The 24,229-nt window shown below is 40.9% G+C and overlaps 1 protein-coding gene across 2 annotated transcripts in view; it reads left to right on the plus strand.

Annotated features, from left to right (window-relative positions):
- The first annotated feature begins 18,690 nt into the window (after nt 1-18,690).
- The window catches only part of LOC135102754 (uncharacterized), a 52,431-nt gene continuing 46,892 nt past the window's right edge, over nt 18,691-24,229 (plus strand). For both annotated transcript variants that reach the window (XM_064008270.1, XM_064008271.1), the window contains exon 1: nt 18,691-18,849. In XM_064008270.1, coding sequence (XP_063864340.1) covers nt 18,739-18,849 — 111 coding nt within the window. In that variant the 5' untranslated portion in view covers nt 18,691-18,738. The remainder of the gene's footprint in view (nt 18,850-24,229) is intronic.

Consider the following 24,229-nt stretch of genomic DNA (forward strand, 5'->3'; position numbering starts at 1 on the left):
TCCGAGGGTTTAGGCCAGCGAGGGCATGGAAAACATCATTGCAAAGAATTTTAATACGTGGCATGAAGTAGTCAGAGGGTGGAGGAGAGGGAGGAACAAGCCCAGAATCGTCCAAGGTAGAGTTTTTAGCAAAGGTTTGAGCAAAGAGTTCAGCTTTAGAAATAGATGTGATAGCAGTGGTGCCATCTGGTTGAAGTAGAGGAGGGAAAGAAGAAGAAGCAAAGTTATTGGAGATATTTTTGGCTAGATGCCAGAAATCACGAGGGGAGTTAGATCTTGAAAGGTTTTGACATTTTCTGTTAATGAAGGAGTTTTTGGCTAGTTGGAAAACAGACTTGGCATGGTTCCGGGCAGAAATATAAAGTGCATGAGATTCTGGTGATGGAAGGCTTAAGTACCTTTTGTGGGCCACCTCTCTATCATGTATAAGCACGAGAACAAGCTGTGTTAAACCAAGCTTTAGAAGGTTTAGGACGAGAAAAAGAGTGAGGAATGTACGCCTCCATGCCAGACACTATCACCTCTGTTATGCGCTCAGCACACAAAGACGGGTCTCTGACACAGAAGCAGTAGTCATTCCAAGGAAAATCAGCAAAATACGAGTACCTCCTCAGGTCCCGCCAACTGGCAGAGGCAAAACGCCAGAGGCACCTTCGCTTAGAGGGATCCTGAGGAGGGATTGGAGTGATAGGACAAGAAAAAGATATGAGATTGTGATCGGAGGAGCCCAACGGAGAAGAAAAGGTGACAGCATAAGCAGAAGGATTAGATGTCAGGAAAAGGTCAAGAATGTTGGGTGTATCTCCAAGACGGTCAGGAATGCAAGTAGGGTGTTGCACCAATTGCTCTAGGTCATGGAGGATAGCAAAGTTGTAGGCTAGTTCACCAGGATGGTCAGTGAAGGGAGAGGAAAGCCAAAGCTGGTGGTGAACATTGATATCTCCAAGAATGGAGATCTCTGCAAAAGGGAAGAGGGTCAGAATGTGCTCCACTTTGGAAGTTAAGTAGTCAAAGAATTTCTTATAGTCAGAGGAGTTAGGAGAGAGGTATACAGCACAGATAAATTTAGTATGAGAGTGACTCTGTAGTCGTAGCCAGATGGTGGAAAACTCGGAAGATTCAAGAGCGTGGGCACGAGAGCAGGTTAAGTCATTGCGCACATAAACGCAGCATCCAGCTTTGGATCGAAAATGAGGATAGAGAAAGTAGGAGGAAACAGAAAAGGGGCTACTGTCAGTTGCCTCAGACACCTGAGTTTCAGTGAGGAAAAGAAGATGAAGTTTAGAAGAGGAGAGGTGGTGTTCTACAGATTGAAAATTAGATCTTAGACCGCGAATGTTGCAGAAGTTAATGAAGAAAAAGTTGAGGGGGGGTGTCAAGACACTTAGGGTCGTCGACAGAAAGGCAGTCCGACCTGGGGACATTTATGGTCCCCTCCCCAGATGGGGACTCCGAGGCTGGTGTAGGAGTCGCCATGATGATTTTAAAATTTTTGAGTGAAGGGTGTGTGTGTTATTAGGTGCTTGTAGTTTTGTGTGGAGGAAGAGAGTTGTCTTTAGAGGGCAGGCTGTGACTGCCCCCTTGTGTTGTGAGACACAAAGGGAAACGTTCAGTGAGGTCACAGCTGGGTTTAATGATAAGTTCACAGCACCCCTTGAACAGTGCTTTAGACCTCACTGGGAGTAATTATCGTTTCGGCATGTATGATGACTTCATATATTATGGTTAAATAAAGAATACAGTATTATTTATTTACCTTCTCCAGTACCAGTGCTCTTCTTCATTTTCATTTTCTCCCTCTTCAAGGCTGCCAAAAGATATTTCATCATCTTGCACACATCTGCCGATGATCCCATTTCCTTGGCAATTTCTTCCCATGCGTCTTGTTTACGGTGTTTATTGAAGTGATGAACATGTTTTGGGTTCCAAATCACGTCCCTCTTCTGGTAAGACTCTATCAGACGTATGACATCCTCCTTTTTTTTTTTTTTTTATGTAGGAAGGACACTGGTCAAGGGCAACAAAAATCTAATAAAACAAAAATGCCCACTGAAATGCCAGTCCCATAAAAGGGTCAAAGCAGTGGTCAAAAATTGATGAATAAGTGTCTTGAAACCTCCCTCTTGAAGGAATTCAAGTCATAGAAAGGTGGAAATACAGAAGCAGGCAGGGAGTTCCAGAGTTTACCACAGAAAGGGATGAATGATTAAGAATACTGGTTAACTCTTGCGTTAGAGAGGTGGACACAATGGGGTGAGAGAAAGAAGAAAGTCTTGTACAGCGAAGCCGAGGGAGGAGGGGAGGCATGCAGTTAGCAAGATCAGAAGAGCAGTTAGCATGAAAATAGCGGTAGAAGACAGATAGATATGCAACATTGCAGCGGTGAGAGAGAGGCTGAAGACAGTCAGTTAGAGGAGAGGAGTTGATGAGACGAAAAGCTTTTGATTCCACCCTGTCTAGAAGAGCAGTATGAGTGGAACCCCCCCAGACATGTGAAGCATACTCCATACATGGACGGATAAGGCCCTTGCACAGAGTTAGCAGCTGGGTGAGAAAAACTGGCGGAGACGTCTCAGAACACCTAACTTCATAGAAGCTGTTTTAGCTAGAGATGAGATGTGAAGTTTCCAGTTCAGATTATAAGTAAAGGACAGACCGAGGATGTTCAGTGTAGAAGAGGGAGACAGTTGAGTGTCATTGAAGAAGAGGGGATAGTTGTCTGGAAGGTTGTGTCGAGTTGATAGATGGAGGAATTGAGTTTTTGAGGCACTGAACAATACCAAGTTTGCTCTGCCCCAATCAGAAATTTTAGAAAGATCAGAAGTCAGGCGTTCTGTGGCTTCCCTGCATGATATGTTTACCTCCTGAAGGGTTGGATGTCTCTGAAAAGACGTGGAAAAGTGCAGGGTGGTATCATCAGCGTAGGAGTGGGTAGGACAAGACGTTTGGTTTAGAAGATCATTAATGAATAATAAGAAGAGAGTGGGTGACAGAACAGAACCCTGAGGAACACCACTGTTAATAGATTTAGGAGAAGAACAGTGACCGTCTACCACAGCAGCAATAGAACGGTCAGAAAGGAAACTTGAGATGAAGTTACAGAGAGAAGGATAAAAACCGTAGGAGGGTAGTTTGGAAATCAAAGCTTTGTGCCAGACTCTATCAAAAGCTTTTGATATGTCCAAGGCAACAGCAAAAGTTTCACCAAAATCTCTAAAAGAGGATGACCAAGACTCACTAAGGAAAGCCAGAAGATCACCAGTAGAGCGGCCTTGACGGAACCCATACTGGCGATCAGATAGAAGGTTGTGAAGTGATAGATGTTTAAGAATCTTCCTGTTGAGAATAGATTCAAAAAATTTAGATAGGCAGGAAATTAAAGCAATAGGACGGTAGTTTCAGGGATTAAAACGGTCACCCTTTTTAGGAACAGGTTGAATGTAGGCAAACTTCCAGCAAGAAGGATAGGTAGTTGTTGACAGACAGAGCTGAAAGAGTTTGACTGGTCAAGGTGCAAGCACGGAGGCACAGTTTCGGAGAACAAGAGGAGGGACCCCATCAGGTCCATAAGCCTTCCGAGGGTTTAGGCCAACGAGGGCATGGAAAACATCATTGCAAAGAATTTTAATACGTGGCATGAAGTAGTCAGAGGGTGGAGGAGAGGGAGGAACAAGCCCAGAATTGTCCAAGGTAGCGTTTTTAGCAAAGGTTTGAGCGAAGAGTTCAGCTTTAGAAATAGATGTGATAGCAGTGGTGCCATCTGGTTGAAATAGAGGAGGGAAAGAAGAAGAAGCAAAGTTATTGGAGATATTTTTGGCTAGATGCCAGAAATCATGAGGGGAGTTAGCTCTTGAAAGGTTTTGACATTTTCTGTTAATGAAGGAGTTTTTGGCTAGTTGGAAAACAGACTTGGCATGGTTCCGGGCAGAAATATAATGTGCATGAGATTCTGGTGATGGAAGGCTTAAGTACCTTTTGTGGGCCACCTCTCTATCATGTATAGCACGAGAACAAGCTGTGTTAAACCAAGGTTTAGAAGGTTTAGGACGAGAAAAAGAGTGAGGAATGTACGCCTCCATGCCAGACACTATCACCTCTGTTATGCGCTCAGCACACAAAGACGGGTCTCTGACACGGAAGCAGTGGTCATTCCAAGGAAAATCAGCAAAATACCTCCTCAGCAACTAGCAGAGGCAAAACGCCAGAGGCACCTTCGCTTAGGGGGATCCTGAGGAGGGATTGGAGCGATAGGACAAGATAAAGATATGAGATTGTGATCAGAGGAGCCCAACAGAGAAGAAAGGGTGACAGCATAACCAGAAGGATTAGAGGTCAGGAAAAAGTCAAGAATGTTGGGCCTATCTCCAAGACGGTCAGGAATACGAGTAGGGTGTTCCACCAATTGATCTAGGTCATGGAGGATAGCAAAGTTGTAGGCTAGTTCACCAGGATGGTCAGTGAAGGGAGAGGAAAGCCAAAGCTGGTGGTGAACATTGAAGTCTCCAAGAATGGAGATCTCTGCAAAAGGGAAGAGGGTCAGAATGTGCTCCACTTTGGAAGTTAAGTAGTCAAAGAATTTCTTATAATCAGAGGAGTTAGGTGAGAGGTATACAGCACAGATAAATTTAGTATGAGAGTGACTCTGTAGTCGTAGCCAGATGGTGGAAAACTCGGAAGATTCAAGAGCGTGGGCACAAGAGCAGGTTAAGTCATTGCGCACATAAACGCAACATCCAGCTTTGGATCGAAAATGAGGATAGAGAAAGTAGGAGGGAACAGAAAAGGGGCTACTGTCAGTTGCCTCAGACACCTGAGTTTCAGTGAGGAAAAGAAGATGGGGTTTAGAAGAGGAGAGGTGGTGTTCTACAGATTGAAAATTAGATCTTAGACCGCGAATGTTGCAGAAGTTAATGAAGAAAAAGTTGAGGGGGGTGTCAAGACACTTAGGGTCGTCGACAGAAAGGCAGTCCGACCTGGGGACATTTAAGCTTGTCGCCCACCAGATCGGATCGGAAACGACGCCAGTGCTATGTTTTATCTCTCAGTTTTGAGAGTACCTCGACATAGAAAGGTGCCGCAGCTCTGGCGTGATTCCCTGGTAAATACTAAAATGAGTGATAATAGTAGTGACGAAGAAGTTCTCGTTTTAACCCTTGCCTTAGCAGCTGCAGAGGAAGAAGAACAAGAAGAAAAACAGTGGATACATCCTATATGTCCATCTAGAGAACAGGAAGGAGAATATTTCACATTGTTTCCTCATTTGAAAAGAGATGATAAAAAGTTTTTTTTCAATATTTCCGCATGAGTTACGACAAATTTATTGAACTGCTATCAATTATGGAACCAGGAATTATGGAATGCAAGCAAAATACTAATTATCGTAAATGTATATCTGCAGATCAACGACTGGCTGTGACTCTCAGGTAAAATATAATTTGATATTCGCAATATACAGGGTGTCCCACAAAAAAAAAAGAGGCCCGAACTTTGATAGACAAAAGCTGTATTCAGAAAATTATATTTACAGAACCGAATTACATGCAATAGATTGAAAGTTATATCAATTCAAAGTTCGGGCCTCTTTTTTGTGGGACAACCTGAATGTGTTTTAAGTCATGCATATTTTTACTTGTGTACATATAAATTTAAGTAAAACTAATCAACTTCAGTTAAATTGTTGAAGGGAACAAAAACATCTTTCAAAACAAAATTTCCTTGCTCATTATAGAAATACTGAGGTTACTAATGTGCATATTTTTACTTGTGTACATGTAAACTTATGTAAAACTAATCAACTTCAGTTAAATTATTGAAGGGAACAAAAACATCTTTCAAAACTAAATTTCCTTGCTCATTATAGAAATACTGAGGTTACTAATGTGCATATTTTTACTTGTGTACATATAAATTTATGTAAAACTAATTAACTTCAGTTAAATTGTTAAAGGGAACAAAAACATCTTTCAAAACAAAATTTCCTTCCTCATTATAGAAATACTGAGGTTACTAATGTACTACAATTCTAAGAGATCAGTCATGTTTGGTTCATTCGGCATAGGAGTAAAACATGGCGGATTTGAAGGATTGTCTGAGGAAGGCATAGAAGTGGAAGGACAGCAATGGGAAGGCATAGAAGTTGGAGTATAGTATGGGGAAGGCGTAGAGCGTTCTGAAGTGGAAGGATAGCAATGGGAAGGCATAGAGCCTGCTGTAAAATTTTTCAATTCATATTCTGAAACTAAGGCTAAAATGCGAGATTTAATTTCAATTTGTAGAAGGATTGAAAAGGTTCTGACGGTGTCTTCTACTCCTTTAAAGTAAGATGTTAAACGATCTTGTTTTGATTTCTTATTTTCAAAGTATGTTTTCAAAATTTCATGAGCGGAGGACCCTGTTTCATGGCTGGTCTTTGTTTTCTTTGCCAATGGGGTTCTAATTCGAGTTGCTATGTTTCCCGTCGAGGGCGTTGCGAGTTCCTGACAAGAAAGCTGATCTTTTTCATTAACTGAAGAGCTTTCTAATTCCATTGTGCTTTCATTTAATGAAGCTCTTTTTCAGCATAAGAAGTCCCATCACCACTCGTGCCTTCGCCTGTGTTTTCCTCTTCCATAGTATTCTTTGTCACAGCGGGCACATTGCTTATTTGAGGCCTTTTATTGTTGAAATGTGCCTTTAAGAACGACATCTGATTTTCATACTTCCAAGGAGATATGTGTTCTGCTTCTTGTCCGCTCACAGTCTTCTTCCTATTTAAAGCCTTTCTGTAGCAATCTCGTAGAGAAGTCCATTTCTTCTTAACATCTTTAACTGAAGGAGGAACATAGTAAAACTTTATAATGTATTCTATATTTATCAAAACTCTATATAATAAAATGCAAGTGAATTAAATGTATTTTTAAATATATTTTTATTTTATGTGTAATTTCTGCTACCTAGCAATGGTGCTCTACAATCGATGGAAATGCTTTCATATAAACGTTTTACTATTATCATACAGAGACATTCAGGTGTAATGAAAGATGTCTTTTTTTGTTTCAGATTTCTGGGCCATGCTGGCACTTACAGAACAGTATCATTCAGCTACAGAATGGGAGAGACAACTGTATGAAGAATTGTTCACACCACTTGCAAAGCGATTTGGGAAACTTTAAGTCCAATTGTAATGGCGCCACCTAACGTGAAAAGTTGGGAGAAAATATCAGATGGCTTTGCTCAAAGATGTCGATATCCTAACGTGATAGGGGCTATAGACGGAAAACATGTAGTGGTTACAAAACCCAATAACAGCGGCTCACTTTACTTTAATTATAAGAAAGAGTTTAGCATTGTGTTGTTGGCATTAGTAGATGTAGAGTGTAATTTCATTACTGTTGATTTTGGAGCCTATGGAAAAAACAGTGATGGCGCTATATTCAGAGATTCTAATTTAGGTAAACGTCTTTTATCTAATCACTTGAACATACCATCCCCAAAAGCCCTACCAAGTACAAACATTGTATTGAAGCACGTCATCGTCGGCGATGAGGCTTTTCCTCTTCATAAGCATATCATGCGACCATTCCCAGGAGCGCAACTTGCAAATAGTGCAGCAAATAAAATGTACAACTATAGACACTCCAGAGCTAGACGTGTCTCTGAAAATGCCTTTGGCAGACTGGCGAAGAAGTTTAGAATCTTTAGTCAAAAACTGCAAATGACACCGGAGCACGTTGATATTGTTGTTTAGCAACTACGTGCTTGCATAATTTCCTGAACGATGATAAAAATTTGTGGCAGTCAGGTGAATTTGATAACGAAGAAATACCTAGGGGGCTGAGAGATCTTTGTGGAGTGGGTGGCAATGCTGTGCGTGAAGCTTTCGAGATCAGGGATAGATTTAAGAACTATTTTATTTCACCGGAAGCCCAAGTACCCTGGCAGGAGGAAATGGTCAACAGAGGAAGATTACAGTAACATTCGAATTGCATACATATAGAGCTATTGTCAAAGTAACATTAAAGTAAATTGTATCTACTAATAAAACATTAAATAAGATGAACTTTTCTTACCTTGTGATTTCAACGTTTGTGCAATTTCTTCCCATGCATTTTCTTTTCTTACGGTATCATAATAATGTTGATGACTAATATCGTATAAAATTTCATATTGATACACACAATTAATCAGTTTCTCCTCGAAATTAGCTGACATGGTACAATATTGTACGTTGTATTTATGGGACACATTATCATACATTATCATTATCATACAGCGCTGAGCTATTTTTAACCCTTGCCAACATATCTTTTGTAGTGTTAAACTGTACACATGAATTTTGTTCTTTGATGCATTCAGCAGCCAACAATGCCCCATTCACTGTTTCTGTATTTAAGCTGCATCTGATTTTCGTTTTTCCAATATATGAGGTATCTGTACGTAGACACGAACACCACGAACATCAGTAATTCATTCTTATTTACTGATTACACAAAGCTGCCTTTCCTTCTATCATTCTGTTCCACAATTCTTCATCTTTTGGTTTTGCACTTCGCTTCCGGTCACTGTCACAGTAGTACTCAATGCTCCGGGACTCCGGGTGACCGTTGGCACCACCACTACCCCACCACCCCAGACAGCTGAGACAAAAGGCGTAACAACACACTCATGCTCAACTTATGTACGCCTCTATCATACCAGACGTAAGTGCTGTTTGTCCGTCACATTCACGCTCCTTTTTACACTCTTCGTGCTCAATGCTTCAATCACAGAGGCGAATATAGGGTTGAAAGTTTCTATATACTACTTAGCAAATAAAAAAAAAAAAAAAAAAAAAAGACAAACAGAACATTTTCATGTTGAATTTAAACGAATTATTACGATTATGGAAAAAAAAAAAAACTACTGTCACTACAGACGGCCCCACAAGCGTAGAATTATCATACAAAGCGTACGATAGTGAGGAAGGGTATCGTACATCGTATCTTGATCTTGATCATGATCTTGATGGCACAAGATCACTCCTGAGCCAGGCCTTTGGATCGGCAACTCCTGTAGAAGGGGGAAAAAAAAGAGAAACGAACAGCATCCTCTATCCTAATTGTTCATACACCTGGCACGCCACATTCTCTCCAGAAACTCTTTCACCGCCTCAATCATCCTTTCATTCGCCTCTCTACACAGTCCCAGCAACAACACCATCCATTTTTTTTCCTGTCTTCTCCACTCTTTCATTCCTATCATGCCCTAACTCAGTCAGTATCACTTGCATCATCTCATTCCTGTCTCTGGCATACTTCACACACTCCAGCACCACATGTTCCACCATCTCATCCTCTCCCATGTCACACATCTGGCACACTTTGCTGCGGGACTCAGATCACCTGCAACTCCTTGCATTCACATCCATACACTGTGCCCTCGCTCGGAAGAGACGATCACCGCCCAGGCTTCCATCATACCACCTTTCATACCTCGGGGCCTCTTTTTCCTTGTACCATTCCAGGGACTTCTTTCTTTCCATTTCATTCTTCCATTCATTCAATCCCACATATTTCACTTCTTTGTCTATCTCATTCTTCCATTTTCTCACATCCCATTCGGCTCCCACTCTGCCTCCTCTTGTTACCACCCATTCACGCTCATTTTGATTCCTACCAGCCATTCTTATCGCCCACACAACTTGCAATCCATTCCTGTCTGTCATTCTCATGCATCTCTTCCTCCATTTACTTCCACTTTCATTCCACAGGTACACCTTCCTTGCTATTCTTGCATCATCCATTCTCTCAAGCCTAATCTTGTACCTAAGTGTGGCTTTTGTGAGTCTTTCTCTAAAGGTGCTCCATCCCATGTCACCTCTCAAGGCTTCAACTGCTGTGCACCTCGGTGCACTCAGTGCCATCCATGCTACTCTATTCTGGCCCACTTCTAACTTATCAATTTCACTTTCATTCCATGCAATCACATCCATACCATACATTATACATGGCACAGCCACACTCTTCCACACTTCTCTCAACACATCATACTTACTTGCTCTCATCCTTGCCGCGCTTCCCAATCGACCTACCCACTGGTTTACCATACTTATCTTTTCATTCTTTGCCTTTGCACACCCACTAGGACTCATCCACATCCCTAAGTATTTGTATTCTTGTACCTGTCTCAACTCATTCTCTCCAAGTCTCCATACCACATTACTTTCATCCTCTGACCTATTCACAATCATTACTTTGCTTTTCTCACTGCTAAACCTTACTCCAAAGTCTTTACCATAGCCATCCACTACATCCAACAAACTTTGAAGCTCATCTGCCGATTCACTCATAACAACTACGTCATCTGCATAAAGGAGCACACATACTTTATCATTCCCCACACTTACCCCTTACATTCTTCTCATCCTGGCTGCTAGCTCCTCTGTATACAGGCTAAAAAGGGTTGGTGACAATACAGCCCTGCCTAACTCCTCTCTCACTCTTCACCCAGTCTGTTTCTATGTCTCCTAGTCTGTATCTAGCTCTTGTGTCCACATACATACTTTGCACTATGTTAACTATCTTTGCACTCAATCCAGTCTTTTCTAAGACTCTACCTAGCATTTCTCTGTTCACTCTATCATAAGCTTTCTCTATATCCAGAAAACCTAGGTACAATTTACCCTCATCCTTCTTTTTCTTCTCAATCATTTCATTCACCACAAACATATTGTACTATCCCTACGAAAACCATTCTGTTCTTCACCCAGCACTCCAGCTCTCTCTCAATCCATTTACACAGTCTCTCATTCAACACTGCACTGAAAACTTTACCTATTGTATTCACTAATGCAATTGGCCTGTAGCTCTTCATCTCATTCTTACTCTTAAATCCCCCCTTATGCAACAGACACACTCGGCTCTCATTCCACTTTCTTGGCACTCTCTTTTCATCCCACACTCGGTTGAATAACTCAGTCATTCTGTCTATCACTACCTCCCCACCATTCTTGTAGAACTCATAGGGTATATCATCTGGACCTGCTGCCTTGCCATTCTTCTGCCTTCTCACACACCTCTCCACTTCATCCCTACTGATTCTTTCATCCAGTTCATCTGCATTCTTCTTTTCCAGTGTTACACATCCTTCTCTCACACTAAACATCTCACCTACCCCACCTACTTCTTCCCAGAACCCTTTGATTGCCTCCCTGATTCCGTCCTTCTCTGTTATAACGACATCCTCCACTTTTAGACTCTCCACACCAACACTACCTGACATATTCTCACCTCTCATGAACTTGTACCATTCACGGCCACCTTCCATACCTTTCTCCCTTAAAGATTGAATCACACTCCTTTCACTCTTCACTTTAGCATTCATTATCATTTGTCTTGTCAACCGCTGCTGCTTCACATACACTGCCCATGCATTCTGATACTCATTCTCTGCCTCATCGCTTTCATCCCTCTTTTTCCTCAGCCATCTACACTGTCTATTCATTCTCTTTCGCTCCTTCCTAGCCGCTCTGAATTCATCATTTCACCATGGTTTACATACATTCTTTCTTCTACCTACTCTCACAAACCCTATCTGGTTCTCAGCAGCACCCCTCACGTCCTCAACCAGTTTCTCATTCAGATGCTCCACATCATGCACACTTTTGTCGTCCCAGCTTCTCTCACTCAGATCAACCTGAAAGTTCTCCCACCCTACATCTCTCAGTCTCCACTTCTTTTTCTTACTTACCACTTTCACTTCATTCCCACCCTGCATCAAGCACTCCACAACCAGCATGTTGTGATGAGACACATTATCAACCAAACCATCCTCATCTATCCACATATGCGACACAATTTCACGCATTCTTCCATTCACCAACACGTAGTCAATTACCGATTCCTGCTCTCTTGCACTCCAAGTCACACGCCCCTCAGCCAAAGTAACATTCAGATTTTCCAGCTCCAGTTCATCAACAAACTCTCCAAGCATTTCACCATTCCTGTTCACCTGTTCCCCCAGTATTCCCACATGTGCATTCATGTCACCCATAACTAGCACTCTCTCCTCTCCATGCTCTCTCACAACTTTCTTAAGTATGTCATACTTCCTCCTATTTTCCCTCTATGCTCTTTCACCCATGACAGTCATGTACGCTACCACCAGTACCACCTTCTCTGGTCTGCCACGACCATCCATGCATTCCACTCTGACTGCAAGCACATCCTCACTACTTGTACACTCCCCCACATCAATCTCCTCTACTTTCAGTCCTCTTTCTTTCTTGTAGAGTAGGGTTACGCCTCCTCCCAGTGTTTCCTGTGCCTTACGCCCCTTTCCAATCATAACATACTCGCATCCCTCCATTCGTACATCATCTTTCAGGTGAGTCTCAGGAACTAGAGCACTGTTGCCAGGTCACTTTATGCCAGTGTTGCCAGGTCTCTTTATGCCAGTGTTGCCAAGTCTTGTTACGCTATTTTCGCCAGTTCGTTATTGAGCTTTTAGTTCGTTTTGTAGGTTGCAATATTTCAACTATTTCAGCTCGTTACCGAGATCGTTCGCTGTTCAAACCGTTCGTTATTCAAGGGTCCACTGTAGCCTTAAAATTAATCATGCTAATGGCACTCAGGCAAGCAGCCAGAGTGCAAACATTGCATTTGTTAATGTTGAAAAATATTAGCATTGGAAAGGACTCTATTTGTGTTTGATTAGGGCAAAACATTAAACAGTGTAGACCAAAATTCAATGTACAATTTGTGGAATTTAAAGCATACCCAAAGGATAGAAGACTATGTATTTATGAAACATTGAAAATGTACATTGAAAAAACTGAACACTTAAGGAATGGTGTTGATCATGTGAACAGGAACTTACTCATCAGCTTTATAAAGCCACACAAACCTGTAATCACTATTGCAAGATGGATTAGGATCATGCTGCACATGTCAGGAGTGGATACAATAAAGTATTCAGCTGGCAGTGTTTGGCCAGCTGCAGCGTCCAAGGCAAAGGCCATGGCACTGCCAATTACACATATCATGGCAAAGGTAGGATGGTCGAGGGAGACTACTTTTGCCAAGCATTACGACAAGAAGATTGTTCAGGACCTTGACTCGTTCCAAGAAGCAGTACCACAATTACATCATCTCGTATATCATCTCTCAGGTGAGTCTCAGTGAGCCCGACTAAGTCGAACCTCCACTCTCTGAGCTCCTTGCATACATCCTCAAACTTGCCCACACCCCATCCTCTCACATTCATACAGCCAATCTTCACACATTTACTTGCCTGGTTAGTCTCTTTTCTTCCATGTTCGCTGACATCAGTGGGTCCTCCTCGTCATGCCTCGTCCACACAACACACCTGCCTCGCCCTCATCCACTCAGCCAGTCGACGTCCTAGCCTCTCATTCCCTTTGTGGGTGAGGTGGACCCCGTCTCTCCCGAAGAATTTGTCCTGGTCGAGGATCCCATCCATGTCTAGGAAGCTCACGTTGCCTTTCTTCTCTGCCATCCATTCCATCTTGACCTTCATGAGTTCCATGCATATCTTGCGGTTCGTTTCTCTTCTGATCTTCTCATACTGCACTCCTTCCCGTGGGCGCCGCAAGACCCCCACCACAGCCACACACATCTTCTTTTCTTCTGCTGCCCTCACTGCTTCTATCACTTCCTTTACTGTGTCTTCAGCACCTGCCTCTACTAAGTTGTTGCCTCCTCCTTGGATAACTAGCAGGCCATTTCTTGCACTTCCATTTCTTGCACTTCTTCCTTGACTTTCCTCTTGACGTCTTGGATCTTAGCACCTCCCATGCTGGTGCACTCATTTTCCCTTCTCACAAAGTCGGGAGTCTTCCTTACCATGCTGTCTCCAATGACACGTACTGGGGCTTTCTTGATTACCATTCTCTTCTTCCTTGGGCGTCTGTCTGTTCTGGCCACTTCCACGACTTCTTGCTGGTCTTTTCTCTCTTCAGTCTTCGTCGTCTGTGCTTCTGCCTCTTTCATCAGGTTTTCTGATGAAAGCTTCAGGTTTGAAGCAAAATTGTCGTACAAACACGATAATTATCGTACGAATGACAGCCCTGCATCACAACCTCTCCAAACACCGTTCTGCGCATGCACAGTCTCTCGGACGCATCAGAACTATCAGAAAAATATTTTTTCCAAGATATCCGCGTCGTTTCCGTTCTGGTCCGATGCGTCGTTTCGTTTCCGATCCGATCAGGTGGGCGTTAGCACGTTCAAATATATGGTTTAGATTTTTTTCCGATGATTTGTGTCCGTTCCGAATTGTCGTTTCCGATCTGGTGGGCGACAAGCTTTATGGTCCCCTCCCCAGATGGGGACTCCGAGGCTGGTGTAGGAGTCGCCATTATGATTTTGAAATTTTTGAGTGAAGAGTGTGTGTGTTATTAGGTGCTTGTAGTTTTGTGTGGAGGAAGAGAGTTGTCTTTAGAGGGCAGGCTGTGACTGGCCCCTTGTGTTGTGAGACACAAAGGGAAACGTTCAGTGAGGTCACTGCTGGGTTTAATGATAAAAAAGTTCACAGCACCCCCTGAACAGTGCTTTAGACCTCACTGGGAGTAATTATCGTTTCGGCAGGAGTCTACTGCCTCCTTACTCCACTCCATTCTTTTTAGTACCTAGATAGTTCTTTACGCTATATATATATATATATATATATATATATATATATATATATATATATATATATATATATATATATATATATATATATATATATATATATATATATATATATATATATATATATATATATATATATATATATATATATATATATATATATATATATATATATATATATATATATATATATATATATATATATATATATATATATATATATATATATATATATATATATATATAATGACACAATCACGGGCAGTCACGCACGATCAGCTAAAACTATACTCGTGATCTCCGCTACAAGACTGAGCGTGCAAGGGAACGATGCCACGCTTCCAGTCCACACGAGGGTAGATACGTTGCATATCATTCCTTTGATGTGACGGCAAAAGACCAACAAATGGTGGATCGAGCCCGTTGCGTATCTTTGTATCATATTTTGATACGCAACGGTGCATCGCTTTTCCGTCCACACTGCTACGCAACGATGATACGATACATGGAAATGCAGCAAGTGTGGACGCGGCTTAAGAGTTGATCTGAGTCAAATTTCTATAGTTAAGAATCTTTGTTAATACAGCCCCTGACACTGTATTTACGTAAGGCATCTTCTTCAGTTCTCCGAGGCGCCTCGAATCTAACGGCCGCATTATTAAATTCCCTCTTCCCCCTTCCCTTGGCCATTTGTGGGGATGGGATAGGAAAAAAAAGTGATGATTCAGCGAGGTGAGAGACACCCTCACCTTCCCTTCGTATATATTTGGAAAAAAACACTGATTTTTTTTTTTTTATATAGAAATGCGTTTATAAACGTGAAAAAATAATGAATGCTGTAACGCTTTAGACTATGCTTAAATGGATATGTCTGTAATGTTTCTGGAAACGTTGATGTTCCCATGTGACTAAACACCCCGCGGCGGTGCTGCCTCCCGCTACCGGTATACGTTGCCAGAGAGAGAGAGAGAGAGAGAGAGAATGGTATGCATTTCCTTAGATACTACACACACACACACACACACACACACAATATGCCCATCTAGAGACGTAAGCATGGTCATATCTCGATCAAAAAGGCTTTTGATCTTGTTGATCACACTGTTGTCATCAGCAAGGCAGTGAGTCTGGGTCTCCCTCCTAACCTGATAGCGTGGCTAGCCGACTTCCTCACAGGGAGGCGTCAGGCCGTTCGCTATCAGGGCTCTGTCTCTACTTTCCAACAGCTGACTTGTGGGGTCCCCCAGGGGACCAAGATGGGTCCTCTATGCTTCCTCCTCCTCATTAACGACGCCCTCACTGACACCCCCCATCGCTGGAAGTATATGGACGACTGCACAGTGGGCGTCCCAGTTTCCACCAAGAACCCGGACTACTCGCCACTGCAAGCGATCCTGGAGCGGCTGCAGACGTGGACGGAGGAGAGCAGGATGACCATCAACCACAACAAAACTGTGGTGATGCATTTCTGTACCTCCTCTGTACCAGTGCCCCCTCCCCAGCTCTCAGTGGGCCCTCACCCCCTCCAGGTGGTCCGATGTGCTAAGCTCCTCGGAGTCACGGTGGACGACCAGCTGACCTGGAAGCAGCATGTCGCCAGCACCATAAGATCAGCTACCTACAGGCTGTACATGCTGCGCAAACTCAGGTCGCTGGGGACGCCGACAGATGAGTTAAGGGGGGTGTATCTTACTTTCATCCTCCCCAAACTCATGTACGCCTCCCCAGTGTGGTCCTCCTCCCTCACACAAACTCAACAGCTACAGGTGGAGAGTGTGCAGAAAAGGGCGTGCAGGGTCATCCTTGGCCCTGCATACACCACCTATGAAGAAGCCCTGAACACCCTGAGGCTGTCCAGACTATCCACCAGGTACCGTGAGGCTCTGGAGAAGTTTGGAAGGGGACTTCTGAATCATCCACGTCTCAGAAACATGCTGCCGCCTGACGCGCCTCGCCCTACCCGTGCCACCAGACACCACAATAAGATAACGCCCCTAAAGGCGTTATCTTACGTACGGACCGGTACAGACTCAGTGCGATTCCCACCATGGTGCGAGCCATCAATCAATAGTCCCTTCTAGATTTGACTTACCTTTAGGATTAATGTCAAGTATTTCCCCACCCCCAATGTACATTTTCAGTTTGTTGACTGCCTAAAGAATAAACCGTTTATTATTATTATTATTATTTTATCTTGGCTGGAAAGAGAGAGAGAGAGAGGGTGTGTGCAGCTTCTCAAAGGACACACACGTACACACGCTGCCTGTAATTTTTACCTCCTCGGAGCTCCGCCCATTTGACTACTGAAAAACAGACCAGCGAAGTTACATGATGTGCTACTCATGGAAAAAGTGTCCCTCACAAAAACCGCAGCAACCTTAACCACTCGCTCCTTGAAGTTTATGCTATTTAGAAGTGAATATGTGGTCTTCCAGACCACATATTCACTGAATAAAAGTAATCGCATAGGGTTGATTCTTAGCTTTTTTTTTCTGATCGAAGGAAAGAGACAGGCAGACACATTGGTTATTCTTTGTTTAAAGAAAAGGCATATAGTAATATACCGTAGCTTGGTTAAGACATTCCGGGTCTAAATGATGCCTGATGTTGATAAATATGACTAGTAAAATTTATTGCATGGTGCTGTACATACGGCAGTTACGAAATGAAATGTCTGGTATTTCCACACTATTTCCGCATTTTGGTTGCGTTCCATCTCTTAGGTATCCCTATGTATTATTCTGGTCTGTCTAGACAGACTACAAGTATTATAATATAACGAAATATATTCTATTATTAGCGATTGTGGAACAAGGGGAAACTGTGACGCAGGGAGCGGCAGGTCTAGCAGCTCTCCAGGTCACACGTCATTCACGGAGGCGAGGGCGAGGTCCCTTGCCTTGGTCCTCACATTCGCCTTGTTAAGGGAACGTTCTATCCCGTGTATCGCTTCTTCAGACCTGTCTTCATCACCAGTGCAAATACAAGCCACCCTGCAGAGTATTTTAGCGTGAATTGGTTGTATCATTCATAACTTCACATTACATTATGGCAATGTACCAGAACACAGTGATATATTGGAAGTCGTAGCCCAAGACGGAGAGGTATTTAGACACCTTTACCTGCCCTGCTAGAATGCCGCACCCCGCTTGAAGGCTTGACTGTTTCACGCTCATTATTAGCAAGTGAGCAAATGTTAGCAAAATTCACTTAATTTGAAAAAAAATCACGCTACACAGTTTTAGTAATTGTTTTCACTCATGACTGACTTGTATGCAGATAATTCTGTATGTTCGAGATTTTATTTAAAACAATACACGCACACCTGCTTGTTTTCACCTACCATGTTTGCATCGCTGCCCGTGAGTGGCTGTCTTTCGCTTCGCACCGCTGCCCGCCCACAATCCTCGCAAACCCTTAGAAAGCTTGCGGCCCGATTAGTTGTAAGGTTCCAAAGCTCCCAGGAGACCTTCGCGAAAGGTATGCGTGGGAAAATGCTTGTTTCTGAGGCGCTTGCGAAGAACTGAAGAAGACGCCTTGTATATTTATTTATTTATTTATTTTTATTAAATATGTGACCGTGAAAGCGGCACAGTACCAAAACACAAATGATGTGTTGGAAGTTGTGGTTCAAGACAGGATAGGCAATTCATATACCTTTACCTACCCTGCCAGAATGCCGTACGCTGCTGGAAGGCTGAGTTTTCCACGCTCATTGCATGCAAATGTTAAAGCTCATTTCATTTGAAACAATTCACGCTACATGGTTTCTATAATAGTTTTCACTCTTGAGTACCTTGCAGATAATTCTGTATGTTCGAGATTTTATTGAAAACAATACACGCACATCGTCGTCGAAAAGAAACTGCCTGCCTTGAGACGCTTGAGAAGAGCTGAAGACGCCTCATATCTCTGATAATGTTATTTTCTGTATTTTGCCTGTTCAGTTAGGCCCTCCCCTTTTTCTCTCTCTCTCTCTCTCTCTCTCTCTCTCTCTCTCTCTCTCTCTCTCTCTCTCTCTGACATGAGTTTTATAAAATACATATTGAAATTTATGTGAAAATTTGCATAGGTCCGTATTCCCTATAAAACACACACACACACACACACACACACATACACAACAAATATGGCTCGGCGTAGTGGTGCAAATCTCGCCGCGAGCGAGGAGCCTCAGAAGTTGAGTTATCTACAGCCTGAAATTCTTCCTGTGCAAGTAATGGTCGATGTCCTGAAAGAAGTAAGTCACACAGATATTTTAGATTAGTTTAGCGGCGAACAATGATACCTCCCCTAACTCCTCGATTCTTAGTCCCGCTATTCATCGTGGTATAATTTGACAACCAGTACCTTCGGCCACTCGCACGGGGCTCTGATGTGAGAGGCTTTATGCACTTGGGGGGGGTTTCTCTCGCCAGAGATGATTTTTATGCCCTGTGACAGCTCTTCTTCCCAGAAAGGAAAGGCTTTTGCTCGTGGAAGCATGTTTGAGTTTAGATTGTTTAACCATGGCATACAGATAGAATAAGTACTCTGTACTTCTAACCATTTGGCATGCCATGATATCGGAGTCTTAACAGGAATATTGATTCAAAATTGTATATTGGTAATGCTTGGGGTTTCCAAGGGCTCACTTGGTCTGCAGGGTTAGTTTGGTTAGTTCCACAGTGTATAGTTATGTGCAGGGTTAGTCTTGCAAGGGTAAAAGTTGGGTTTAGATATGGTTTGGTTCAGTTAAGTTAGCTTTGGTTTGCTATGGTTCAGGGGTATTAATCATCTTTTCTTAGGCAATATTTTTTTTTTCTTTGGACTGATGATTCTTTGTGGAAAATGCAAAAGTGTACCTTGGTATCATCACATCATGTTTTTACAGGTTTACAGATAGAAAGTACCTCTGAAGGAAAAAATTCAAATTTTGCTTTAGTATAAAGTTAATAGTAAATTTTTAGATTTATACTATAGTACCTCTTTCTTAAAACCAGGGGGCTGTGTCCCCTGGCCAGCCATACTCCCCCCCCCAACAGGGATACTAATCTAACCTAACCTATTCTACAGGATCAGATGTAGGAAATATTTTGGGGAAGTGCTCATGTCTATTTCAAAAACTATGGATTTCCCACAGGAACTCTGAGATAAAGTTCCTTAGAATCCAGTAAGGTATACAGAAATCACATTCCCAATGTTAGAGTAGATATGGTGGTGTAAATTTGAAATAATACCTAATTATCCTTTTGTACATTGCATTTATTTTTTTACTTTTTTTTTAAGCTGTATCATCCTGTTATTAAAACTACATATTTTAACATATAAAACTCATAATTCCAAGTAATTTTATCATTTAACTGAGTCAACAAACTCATTATATTTGCAAGAATCTTTGCTTGCCAGTTGGTAAAGATTTGTGATAAGTTTGAACAAACTGTGCACAATGAAGATACAGATGACACAGTACAATCAACTTTACTGATGCCTTACATAAATATCTATTTACTCATCTATTTTAATACACCACCAGATGTTGTCAAAAACAAAAGTTGTATCATAAATTTTGCTTAAAACATTTGGTAAAGGGGTAACTTTACAGTGCTGTCTGCTGTGTTATATGAATGGTTGGTAGCACTGCCATGGGCCATGGCTTTGATGCTCCCAACACCTCATACATCATTACAATTCATATTCTTGCAAGAGTAGTATTCTGTGATAAATTCAGTGTCTTTTCAAACCAGTCATGTTCTTGAAGCACTGTCAGAAGCACACATGATGTTTCATGTATTTGCTGAATTGTAAGACTTTCCCATAGCTCTAGGAATGTCCAAATCATAGGGTATGAAATGGAGAAATAAGTTCACAAGTAAAGCAGTCCTTCATTCTAACAGGAACAAATATTCTTTTGGTTTGTTTTAGCTTTTATGTCATCAGTGGCAGATATGAAGCTCTTAATCTTTATCTGCACAGCAGTTTAAAGGATTCAGGTTTGCTAACCACAAGTTTGTTAATGAGTACAGGTATTCATAATGTTTCACGTTACATTTTATATTTGGACAAAACCTTGACATGACCTTTCTGTTACTATACAATTCTGGGTCAGTGGAGTTAGTATCAGTATAGTATTTAGTATAATTTCTCATTGCCACCATATGACTGCAACATTGTGACATCTTTCCTTTTTAAATCGGTCAATCAGTTAATATTTAGTACATTGAAATCCCAGCCCTCTTAATTTGTGGTTTTAGTTTTTAATTGTTTCTTTTACATTTGAACTGTATCTTATTTTTATTGTTTTCACCTTTTATTTTAACATTACCAGTACTTCACTTCACTTGTCATCGATGCTGGGGGAAATTTCTCATCCTAGAACATAAGGTACACTTTTTTGTGGAGAAGGCTGATGTTCTCTACAGCCTATAATCTTTGCTTTTAATTTTAATCCCTCTTCCTTTCTTGGCTTGCTATTTTTAGTGATTTTTACTGTTTTTATCCTACCACAATTTTGTTATTACTATCAGTATTATTTTGTCCTACCATTTTGGTTGCTTTTAAAATTTTGTTGTGCTGCCATATGACTGCAACATTGTGACATCTTGCCTTTTTAAATCTGTCAATCAGTTAAATTGTAGCGGATCAATATTGTGCCATCTGCTAATGATATAAAATGTCCTAAATCATTCCTAATCTTGTCACTTTTTTTTATGTGTTGTTAGTGGGCAGGGCCAAGAAGATTGAGAAAAATTGTTGGGTAAAAGCACAAAACAACATTGATGACTTAACTGTAAACATTTGTGATTATGTGACATTAAAACAAAACTTTAAATTTAAAGTTCCTAAATTTTGTAAGAAAATGGCAGGCTGCTTTCATCATGATTCTCAGTCTAGATATTCAGTGATCATCTGAGTAATGGAATCTCTCTACCTGATGTTACTCCCTAACACTGATGGAGAGATCTGTCCTCTCTACCCTCAGGTCTCTAACATAACCCAACTGAATTTAACAGTAATGGAGGCTTTGTCCCCACCCTGTGTTCTACAGAGACTAGTATTTTAGCACATCTTTGTGCTCACTTGCCTGTGTTACAGTCATATCTAAACAATATCTTTTCATTTAGTTGCAGACAACTGGTACAATTGGGGCACTTCCCTGATTGATGAATGAGTGTGTGGGACTACCTAATTTTCTTTTTGTCATCTGCAGTTATAGCATACAAGTGACTCATATTGATGTACCAGCCATTGCACGTATCCATCATCTCTCAACAGTATACATAATCTCTGATCCAGCAGAGATGTATTGATATTGGTGATATGTTTGTCTTTTCATGGGAAGAGCAAATTGGCATTTTATCTTGGCTTGCTGGTTTGTAACTGCTTTCTTGTCCTTTCTGCATCTAATTCTTTCATTGTGTAGTCATTCCTCATATATATATATTTTTTTTTTCATATAAATTTTGAGGAAATTTTTTGAAAGCTAGTTACCCTCTGAGGCAAACCCTTAACCAGAGAAAAATTTGACAGTCTTCTCCTACCTTGAGTCATCACTCACTTCATAAGTCTTCCTCCTGTGATGCTGAATATATTAGAGATCAGCTGACTTTCCTTTCATAACTCCTTCAATTGAAATCTTGTCTATATATGCTGCTGTCTCATATTAGAATTTACCAGTTAAAGGGAACAAACTCCATCACTTGCTTCTTGTAGATAGTCTTCTTTTCCTAGGGGTGCTGACTTCATATCAACATTCACCTAATCTAATTTTGCATTGTCAAACTGTTCATATATCAATTTCACCACATTTCTGATATTGCTACCATCATCGAGTAAACCCTGTTCATCCATTGTCAAACTGTTCATATATCAATTTCACCTCATCACTGATATCACTACCACCATCATGTAAATCCTTTCCTTTTTATCTTTCTCATCTAAAAGTGTTCTGGTTTAAAGGCACAATACATACTTGATTGATTTCAATACTATTTACATTTTTGCAGGAAACACTTCTGATGTGCATCTAGCATAGTGATAACAGTTACTTGCTTTATATCTGTTTGCTTAAGTAATATTCAGTAATTAATTCAATCTTTGTACACAATGTAGAACATGCTTGATGTCAACTTTATACCTCTTTGTTATTGATATTCAGTAATTACAGTAAAATCTTCATAAGTCAGTAATCTATAAGTTGGAATTCCACATAAGTTAGCAAGGAAACAAATTATTCAGTTGAAAAAAGAACATTGATTTTCTTTAATTGGCATCATGCTAATTAAAATGAGTTAAGCCAGACGAATCCAAGCATAACTAGTGTAGTGATAATTACTGTGTAGGTTATGACATGAAGCTAAGAAGGTTTTTTTGTTTTTGTTCTAATTGAAGATCAGCAAGTTTAGTTGTAAGTTTCAACATTATTATTGTTTAAAAGAAACTCCCCAATAATCTGATCTCCCTTTTTCTATATATAGTAAAACCTCCATTAACTGAACTATATGGGGTGAGGTGGCTGAAGGTTTATTCGAAAATTATTTATCCGACAATACACTTTTTTGGCTGATTTCTATGTACATAAACATGTACATTTATTGTTATTTACAGCACATTTTTTAGTACATTCTAAGCCGCAAGCTAGATATTTACAGCATATTTTGTCATTACTCACTGTACACAATTCACTAACTAGTCACTTAAGAGTTCACTTACTATTATGGAACTACACACATGGTATTCACTCAAGAGCTCACTTAACTGTACACTGGTCACATAAGAGCTAACATAACATTATGCACTGTACCACTAGTGTACTTTTGCTTGTCGCTCAGTCAGAGTAAGTTGATAAGGGTGTTTGGGTTATCCGATATTCAGCGTATTCAGGTTCAGTTTAGGGAAATTTTACTGTATGAATGGTGGTTGGGAGCAATTCAGATTATGAATAAAGGTTACTAAAAAATGCTCCAGGTTACAAGCAAATACATTAGTTACAAGTTTTATTTTTCCTCCTCTTTCTTAAAGTTCTGTCTTTAGTACCATGATCATGGTCTAAGCATCATATAAAATTTTAATTGTTAGGCCAGTTTCAGCTTTAATTTGGCATTTGGGTATTTCCACAAATGATTTTGTCCCTGACATAGCCCACAATGGGTTTTTGTTTTTTCTTCCTTCGATTACTCAATGCTTAAGATGTCTATGGTACGATATTCATCTTTTATATATATATATATATATATATATATATATATATATATATATATATATATATATATATATATATATATATATATATATGTATTACTCTAAGGTAAACATTTTCTACCCTTCTCTCTGTAACTTCATCTCAAGTTTCTTTTCTGACCGTTCTATTGCTGCTGTGGTAGACGGTCACTGTTCTTCTCCCAAATCTATGAACAGTGGTGTTCCTCAGGGTTCTGTCCTGTCACCCACTCTCTTCTTATTATTCATTAATGATCTTCTAAACCAAACTTCTTGTCCTATCCACTCCTACGCTGATGATACCATCCTGTACTTTTCCACGTCTTTTCCTAGATGTCCAACCCTTCAGGAAGTAAACATTTCACGCAGGGAAGCCACAGAACGCTTGACTTCTGATCTTTCTAAAATTTCTGATTGGGGCA

Source organism: Scylla paramamosain, chromosome 8 (genome assembly GCF_035594125.1).
Source record: "Scylla paramamosain isolate STU-SP2022 chromosome 8, ASM3559412v1, whole genome shotgun sequence".
Lineage (NCBI taxonomy): Eukaryota > Metazoa > Arthropoda > Malacostraca > Decapoda > Portunidae > Scylla > Scylla paramamosain.